The sequence below is a fragment of the Crocuta crocuta genome, unplaced genomic scaffold (genome assembly GCF_008692635.1).
Source record: "Crocuta crocuta isolate KB4526 unplaced genomic scaffold, BGI_CrCroc_1.0 scaffold43, whole genome shotgun sequence".
Classification (NCBI taxonomy): Eukaryota; Metazoa; Chordata; class Mammalia; order Carnivora; family Hyaenidae; genus Crocuta; species Crocuta crocuta.
The window spans coordinates 497,144-506,669 of record NW_027529429.1 but is presented as its reverse complement, the minus strand read 5'-3'; the positions used below and the strand labels follow the sequence as shown (position 1 = coordinate 506,669).

At 47.8% G+C, this 9,526-nt stretch overlaps 1 protein-coding gene across 1 annotated transcript; it reads right to left on the bottom strand.

Annotated features, from left to right (window-relative positions):
• Positions 1–3,304: 3,304 nt before the first annotated feature.
• On the bottom strand, positions 3,305–8,226 carry CNGA4 (cyclic nucleotide gated channel subunit alpha 4). The gene is made up of 6 exons (XM_077759522.1): positions 8,165–8,226; positions 7,923–8,024; positions 7,614–7,720; positions 6,658–7,303; positions 5,459–5,808; positions 3,305–3,762 (listed from the first exon to the last, which is right to left on the bottom strand). The coding sequence occupies exons 1-6, from the start codon at positions 8,224–8,226 to the stop codon at positions 3,305–3,307; spliced, it is 1,725 nt and encodes a 574-aa protein (XP_077615648.1).
• Positions 8,227–9,526: the final 1,300 nt, after the last annotated feature.

Sequence of the window (9,526 nt, the reverse complement as noted above, 5' to 3'; positions counted from 1 at the left end):
AATTTATTTTAAACTATTTATTTTTAAGAGAACAAAAGTGGAAGAGAGGTAGAGAGAGAGGAAGACAGAGGATCTGAAGTGAGCTCTGTGCTGACAGCAAGTGAGCCTGGTGTGGGACTTGAATTCACAAACTGTGAGATTGTGACCTGAGGCAAAGTCAGACTCTCAATTGACTGAGCCACCGAGGTACCCCTAAACAGGTGCTGTTACAACAGCTTGAAAGCTCTTAAATTCATGTTAACATTATTGCAGTAAAAGAACTAATATTCAAGAATCCCATTCCTTTTCTTAGTCTTAGAGACTTAGAGAATCTCCTCTCCTCAGGCTCAGTTCCTGCTTCTTCAATTCTAAGCCCTCACAGACAATTGGGCATAGTTCACCTAAGAACCCTGGTCATCACAAAAAAAGTTAGGGCAAAGAGTTTCTGAAAATTTCTATTTTTGACTGTCATTCAAAAAGCTTTAGGTCTAGGGGATATAGAGACTTAAGTTCTGTCTTATGATGGGCCGAGCAATGAAATGGACAAAACCCAAATTAGTATCTCAGTAAAGTTTCCTGCAACATATATAAGTACTTAAGCAGTACTTAATACACAGTAATTAATATTTTTTTGGACCAAAAGATTATTGTTTTTTGTTTTCGTTTTGGTTGTTCCAGGACCTTAAAATTGTGTTCTGTTCTGCCCATCCTGACCTAACTCTGTCCGGTTTGATCCCAAATTGTCAAAACAGCATCTGTCATGCAGTGATGGAAATCACTCCACCACTAGAGGGCCCCAGCTTATTGATGGTATAAGACATACTCAAGATGTCTTCTGGCTTGGGGGCTCCACGGTAAGAAATCCTCCTCATCCTGGACTGCTAAGGCAGAGCTAGATGCACATGTGGCCCTGGAAGAGTTTTGTTTTTGTATCTAGGACACAGAAGATGGGCTATTATTACCCACCTTATGCTATAGACCAGGATTCTACAGGGATAGTAGGAGCAACCTGTTCTGGACAGGTGTGCACACTGTAGTGTGCCATGGAAAACTTATTCTCAGCTCCCTAAAAATCCCATCAGGTGCCAGAAAAATGGCCCCTATAACATACCCATCCATTCTGGCAGAGATGGTAGGAAAAATCTCTTAAGAAATTGACACACATCTTCCTCCAACATTAGTTGCCAAATATATACTTGGGTACATAATATGTATCAGGCACAGTTTTGGCCTTAAGGATAGAGATATGAATAAGAAAGACTGAGTGCCTGGCTTGTGGATCTCAAGTTTTGTGAGGAAGGATCACAAATAACCACAGATTTCTAAATGGATTAATGTGCAAGGACTCTCATAGTTCTCCTGACAACCTTGACTCCAGCCACAGACTCATTTCCTATGGCTATCTGAGAAAGTTTTGTTCCTAGTCTTTCATGTCTGAGTGCACCTATGTCACTTGAATCCACCATATCCAAAAGGTTGTTCTGTTTTGAGGACAGCAACAGTTCTAAGGAAATGTCTACATAACTACACATCAGCAGATGCTCCCATACATCCTGCCCTGACAGCACTGAGGACCCTACCCTTCATTCGCTTGTACTACCCGTAATGATCATTCTTGATAGCCTGTAATTGATGATTTGGCATCCTGAAATCATGGGCCAACCTGATGACCAGAGTTGTTTACCTCTCCTCTGTGGTCTCACTTACATGGGTATTTGAAAATCATATTACGAGCCCTCCAATCACAAGCCCTCAAATCTGTTTTGCTTCTTGCCCAATAGGAAATGTCCTCACCTAAAAACTTGCCACCACTAGTGAAGTAAGAGCTTTTGGCCCATGTTTTCCCCTTGCTCCTTCTGCTTCCTCACTACCTTGGTGCTTCCCTGTGTGGCCCTGCATGGCACAGTGTGCCCCCTCCTCTTGGGGACTATAAGTAATAAACTCTTCCTTCCATGGCATTGACCTCTATGTGTCATCACTCACATCATATTGATATATTAAATCCAAGGTACATTCTAAAATGCCATCTGGCACAGCTTAGACCAAAGACTGGCCAGGCCCCGTAGGAGCTAAATTTGTGGCTAGGTGAATATGATTCAAACACAGTATCAGATTCCTCCTCAGAGACCCCACAACATTTTCTATGCCTCAAACCTGCAGATCTCCCTTCAGGTATACCAAAGTTACTTAAAAACTCCCCAAACACTAATCTCCAGCTGTCACCAACCATGATGGTCCACTCCACTTGGTCTCTGTTTGCCACCCTGTGTTTTGAAATACCATCTAGAGAGGGAGGGCTGGATTTCTGGCAGCACCAAGGCCAGCTCTAACAACTGACAGGGTAGAGCAGGGCCAGGTGATTGGCCCTGTGAACTATTCTCCCTTTGAAATCAGTCTTGAACATAGGGTAGCCCTAGTCCCAGGCTCTAGGGCTGGGCCAAATGAAGAAAGAAGGAACAGAGGTGTCTGCTCTGGTCCACTAAGCTAGGTCAAATCACTCAGAGATCACAAAGTTAAGGATACATACTCAGGAATGAAACACAAATGGTCAGTGTATATATGTGAGTATATCTATGAAAGCATGTGCACACTTATAACAGTGTGATGCATAACCCTGCTTTGCCTTCGCTCAGCACTGATTCTCAATTCATCGTACCCCAGCCCCTTTGAATCAAACCTACCAGCTACTACACAGCCCATGCCCCTCACCCCCATGACTCAGAATTCAGACAGAATTCATCCTGGCCCACCATTGTCTTTGCCTTTTCCTGTCAGCCCCATAAATGCTTAGGGAGGAGGAAAATACTTTATTGAAGTAAAATCTACAGGCTACATTTGTGAACTTCCCATATAGGAGACATTTAAAGGATATCTTGAAAGAAGAGGACCCTGGGTGTGTTTTTGTGTGTGCACACCTGTGGAGGGCATCTGTGTGTCCATCGGTGTGTGAGTCTCGCTAAATGTGTCTTTAGGAGGTGCATGAATGAATGTATGTATATTATGTGGGAATAAGACATACCTATGTTTGTGAGAAAGCATATGTGTTCTGCAAATGGACTATCCAGATAATTTTATATGAAATGCAGTTTTGGGGGGCAGTATGTGCATATGCAACTCTGTGTGTCTGTGTGTGTGTGTGCGCGCACGCTGGTGAGAGGGGAATGAATGGGTCCTATACTCTTTTACTTCTAGGTGAGCATCTACACCCCCAGTTCATTCCTGTCTCTGTATCTATCAGACAGGATTGCAGAGTTTCTGCAAGCAGGTTTTCCCACAACTCTGGGTTCCCTTGAAAGTTGGGGTGCCAGGGGTAAGAATGGGGTCACTATGGGCCTGGGAGTCCCTCCTGGGCACTCCTGCCCTCCCCACCCTGGGAAGTTCCCTCCTCAGGCTCACCCTCATCATCAGCCTCAGCCAGTTCCTCAGGCATTGACCACTCTCGAGTCTGCCACTCTAGCCGTTCGATACGGTAAGCGATCTTGAGTGCGCTGGACTCCAGCTCAGCCAGGAGGCGAGCAAACTTGGTCTGTAGATCATCAAGTTGCTGGTCAAGGCCTCGCAGCCGGGACTCTGTGGCTTCCTGTAGGGCAATCTCGGCTGCCTCGGCATTTACGTCCAACTTGTTCATTTTGAGCAGGATCTCACGGCCCTTTTCCTCCATGACGACCTGGGCCTGTGGATACTCGCTCAGGACTTCCCGCAGGTCCTCCTTGCTCAGGCAGAACAGGTCTGAATAACCTAGACTCTTGATGTTGGCTGTGCGGCGGTTCCCAGACATGTTTCCTTTATGGGAGGACCGTTAGTCAGAATGGGTGTGAGGGGGGCTTTTACTCCTGAATCAGGACCCCCCACCTACCTCCATATTTGTACTTTTGAGCCTCTCTTTCTATCTTATTAATTCTTTCATTTAGTAATGTAGTGGGGACCAGGCCCTGTGCTAGGTAGGTAACAATGAACTGCCTGCAAGAATTCACAGTCTAGAGGTGATAGACATTGAATAGGATAGTTACAAAACAGTATAGCTGGTGCAGTGTAGACGTATATATCCAGGGCTGTGGGAAGACAGGCAAAGAGCCACTAGCAAGCTGGCAGACACTTTGGGGAGGCCTGGAGGAAGTGACGCCTGACTGAGAAGGAGGTAAGAGGGGAAGGGTCGGGGAGTGGGGAGGCATCCCAGCAGAGGGAGGACAGGACTTTGAGCAGAGGGATGGAGGTAGGAGCTAGTTAGGTGGCTGCAGCAAACAGTAAGCAGTCCAGAGTGGCTGAAGTGCAGGTAAGAGCATAGTGGAAAGAGGAGGGGAGAGCAGGTGATATCGCGTGTGGTAAGCCACAGCAGGGAGTTCAGACCTTATGCTGAGGGCAGTGGCAAGGTACTGAAATATTTTAAGCAGGGGAGCTGTATGGTATTTACATTTTAGAACGATATTGGTGAGGGTTTGAGGGGAAGACAGAGTAGGCCGAATGCTGCAAAGTCTCAGAGCTAGAAGGGTTCAGAAGGGTACTTGCCAGGCACCAGGCACTGCGCTGATGCTGATGACTTACCCATGGAACTCATTTAATCCTCACAAATAACTCTTTGGGTTTTTAGTATTATCCCTATTGGATAGATGGGAAAACTGAGGCCTGAAAAAGGGAAATAGCTTGTCCAAAATCATGTAGACAGCAGCTGACTACATCCAGGATGTAGAGCTTGAAGGATCCTTGGAGGATAGATGTGAGGCTTTTGGAATACTTAGAGAGTGGGATCCCCAGGCTGAGAGCTCATCTGGCTTCAGTTACTGACAGTGCAGGTTACCCCTTGCTGTGTTCTTCCATCTCCTGGGCCTGTGTCTTTACCTGTGATTAGGCATATTAACGCCTACTGCACAGGCGGATGCAAGGAATCGGTGAGCCAGTGTATAGTACCTGGCCTGGCCTGGTGTTGGAGTGAATGGCAATGCCTTCTTTCTACCCTCCTTTCCATTTGGCTGTGAGAAAGTTCCTTCTACTGACTCCAAGTGTGTGTACTTATTGTCTCAATGATTTTGGACAGTATCCCAAACCTCTCTGTACTCCAATTTCCTTGCCTTTAAAATACAGATAATGGTACCTCCCTGAGAACTATGAGAATTTAGTGATTTGGTACATGCGAAGCACTTTGAACATGGCATGCAGTAAGTGTGCAATAAATACTAGCTATTATTATCATTATCAGCTCTGTCACTTTCCACTGGTCTGTTGATGCTATGGGTTGACACCCACAAAACAGCTATACTTCCTTTTCCCAAGGACCCACTCTGTGCACTAACCTTGGCTTGGCTGCTTCTTAGGGAACAGACCCTCCAAGTCCTGCTTCTTTCATGAGCCCTCTAATGACTCAGGCAAGAGCCAGGTTTCCTAAATTTGCAGGCCCTGAAGTACTATTTGGTTTCAGTACAGGGTTGTGCTATCCCTGCCCCCTCCCTCAGCCCTGTCCCAGAACAAACACTGGGATGCTCACCTTTGATGTTGATGATGCTGATCTCCCCAAAGTAGAGCCCTGCACCAAGCACAGCATACTGTGTGACACCATCATCTGCCACCACAGCCAACTGACCCTCACGGATGATATACATCTCCCGGCCAATGTCTCCCTTGCGACAGACATATTCGCCTGGTGAATAGGTCTGGGGCTGCAGCTTCAGCACCAGCTCCTCCAGCAGGCTGGCCTCACAGTTCTGGAAGATTTGCACCCGTCTCAGAGTAGACAGGTGTACAGACACAGCCACTTCAGCCCGCAACCGCTCAGGCAAATGCTGTAAGATGGCTACCTCATTGGTCATCTTCTTGTTTATCTGCAGGTGCTGGTACCTAGGGATAAAGGCAGTAGTGGTTCCTTACCAGATCCCAACATGCCTGCCTCTATTCCTTCCATCAGGGTTCAGCTCTGCTTCAGCCAAGAGCCCAGTCACACTGAGATCTCACAGGGGTCATGGGAATACTTGACAGTTGGCTGAATATCTTTACTCCAAGGTCTGCTGGTCCCTCAAACAGGGCCTAGAAGCCTCCACCAGTTGACAGTGAATAAGACACCCTTTACCTCCTGTCAGGCTTTACCCCACCCACTACCATTCAGTGAGGCCTGTACTACCCCACTGATCCCCACTTCAATCACCAAGCCCTGTATCTAGAGGCCCTCTGCTTTAGTTCCCTGACCTGCTGACATTTCCTTTTGTCATACCATAGCATGGACTACTATGACATAGTCAACCATCTTGTTGACCATCCCCTGGGAGATACTGCTCTTCTCCCTTTACCCCTTCCAGAGCCATCTGAGCCAAACCAAGCAATGGCAGTTTTGCTCCATAGTCTCCAGGTTATCCTTCCTTGTGTATGAGTTCCTCTCCCTATCAATCTCTTATCCAACCCAGCCCCTCAAGTCCAGATACAACTAGTGGAAGACATTCTTTTCTTTTCTTTTCTTTTCTTTCTTTCTTTCTTTCTTTCTTTCTTTCTTTCTTTTTACCTGTGATGAATATTTATTGGTATTTCTTCATAAATAAGACATTCTTTTCTAAGCACCACCCAGTGAACTCCCCAATGCATGCTGTGCCCTGGTTGCCCTGCCTGGCTCACTAGGCAGTAAGGACCCAGGCATTTTCCTCAGGCTCTGTCCAGAACACCTGTCCCTGTCTTGGTTTGGAAGCCCAGCATCCTCACCAGTCAATGACTCGTCGCTCCAGCCGGCGGTTGACTTGCTGCTGCTTCATGTACTTCTTCACCAGCGCGTGGTCCGGGTAGAAAGCCGCATCTGCGGTGTTCATATTGTAGATGACAGAGCTCATACTACCCATGATGGTGGCAAAACCCATGACAGCCAGCAGGAAGTCGCCTACCATGAAGAGATATTCCTCCTCCCGCGCTGGGAGTGGTGTATCGCCCACAGTGGTCAGGATCAGAGTGGAGAAGTAAAAGCTATAGAGGTACTGGCGCCGCAGACGCTCAAAGCCAGGCTGCGCGGGGTCAGGGTACACCCAGGCGTCACGCCCGAAGCCCAGGTACCGGGACAGGGCAAAGTACAGGCAGCTGTTCCAATGGATAACAACAAAAATGTAAAGCATCAGTTTGGTGATGCGAAAGGCATTTGGGTAAGCGGTGCGGGTCTCTGTGCGGTCAAAGGCCTCGAAGAGGCGGGGCACACGCAGAAATCGGTTCAGCCTTAGCGTAGGGGTGTGCATGCCCAGCTGCATGTAGGCCACGTCTGTGGGCATCAGGGAAGCCACGTCCAACAAGAAGCTCCAGGTGCGAACGTAGCGACTTGAAATCCTACCCTTGTCCACCACCAGGATGCCCTGGTCTAAGAATCCTGGGGAGGGGAAGGTAGAGACAGGCTGGGGTCAGTCATAAGATGGGGTCAGGTATGAGGCTGAGTCAGGGCACCTGCCTGCTCTAGTAATAAGGGTGAGGGTGGGCAGGCCAGGGTGGGACAGGGAGCCAGACATGGGGACAGGGTGAAGGAGGGCATAACCCTGCTCCAGGGTTTCCGGGATGAGCATAGGGGTGTTGTGAAGTATGGAGGCATGCGGAAGTGCTATCAGGGGGTCACTTCCTTGTGACTAAGAGGCCCTCTTTAGGAAGGCAACATGGAACAAAGGGTCAGTCTTGGGCTCACTGACCTGTGTGAAAGCGCACCACGATGTCCAGTAGGTATAGGAGGTCACTTGTGTAGTCCAGCACTAACCAGACCACCAGATAACCATGTTGCAAGTCAGGAAAGCAGGCTCTGTGTGGCAGGGACAGAAGAGATTGGCTCAGAGCACCCTCTGTGTAAGGCAATCTCCCCAAAGCGCTCAGCACTCTGCCCTGGGCCCTCTCTTGGGTGCTGCCCCTCCTTTAAACCCTGCCCAAGGGCCCGCCCCTTTACTTGGCCGGACACTAGAGCCCTTATTTCTGCTTAAGGCCCTTCCTTTACTCCCGTGCCAAACCTGCACACGATGATGATGAGGTTATACATTACTGGGAAGACCATTGTATTTAGCCACCAGTAGTAGTAATCCCCAGATGGGTCTAGGACAGGTAGCGACTTCCTGTGGGCAAGAGGAGAAGCAGTGTTTCATTTTTTTTCACCAGACACTTAATGTTGAAGTTATCACTGGGGGCACCAAGAAGAATCTGGCTTTATCCAGTTAGGCGGACAGATCATATACAAGGAAGCAGGATGTCTCACCTGGCCTTGGATGGGGCAGGGGGGCTGGACTCTGTCGTCTTCACTTTGCTGTCCTGGCTCATGCTTCTGTGATCTGTTGCCTGGATGTGAGATATCCAGGGCCTCTTCCTGTGGGCAGCTTTAGGAGGTAGGGGCTAGTGCCTGCCCGCCCGCCTGGAAGAGACTGCCCTTGATCTCCACTGTGACTCCTCTGCCTTTGGCTTCTGAAGCTCTTAGCAACACATCCAGGGCCAGCCACTACTGAAGGGGTGGAGGCAGTGTGGCTCCATCACCCCGCCCTGTCTCCCAGGGCTTACACCTGCCCAACTAAACATCTCTAATGAGGTCCCTGGAGAAGGTGGGGGTGCATACATTAGAGGTAAGGCTGGGCCTTGTTTCTCCCCCCTCAGCAAACTGAACTGCTTAGGGGTACTCTAAGACAGGAGACTCGGGTACCAGTTTACGCTCAGTCATTCTGTTTTACCTTGTGCAAGTTTCCTGCTTGGGCCTCATTATTTATTCATTTAACAACTAGTTACTGATGGCTCATTTGTGTCAGGTGCTGAACTAGTCTCTAGGGACAAAGAATGCCTTGCTACATCAAATGTGAGCTCTGTTTTCATTATCTGCAGCCTTATCTACATCCACACCCATTTTACCTCATTTTCTACTGGATGAGTGTGATGGGGGGGCCATCCTGTGGGGTTTTGCCCCCATTCCTTTCCTCTTATCTCTAGTACCTGATTCCATCAGCTATTCCATGTGTTTTCTATATCCTCCACCTCCTTCAATTTTCCTCTTCTATGAACATGCTTAAATCTCTTCTATACCAAAATGAACAAAAATTCTAAAAATTCTCTCTCAATTTGATGTCCCTTTCACTTCTGTCATCTCAGTCCACAAGTCATAATCAAAGTACTTGCTATGTGCCGGGCCAATATCATGCTCAATATTGGGGAGGTAAGATGAATGAAACACACTCTCTGCCCTCCAGAAATTCAGAGTTTGGTAAGGGAAATATTCGGGTAGATAGGCAATTACATATCAGCTTGATGGCTACTCTATTAGGTGGATATACAGATGGCTATTACACTGTAAGAAGGGTCCTAACTGAGCATGGGTTCTGTAGGATGAATAGGACTTAGGTCTAGAGTGAAGAGTGAACAGCACTAGAGGCAAAGTGCAGAGTGGGCAAAGGCACAGAGACTTTAAAAAGCATGGATTACTGGGGGACCTCCATTGGTTTCTGTTGAGAACCTGGGACATCAGTTGGTTTTTGTAGAGAACCTGACTGGCTAGTGGTGAAAGAGGAGGCTGAATGGTGGACAGAGAATAGCTAAGGGAGAGCTTTGTCAGCCATTTAATAAAGCTAGGGTTTTTTTT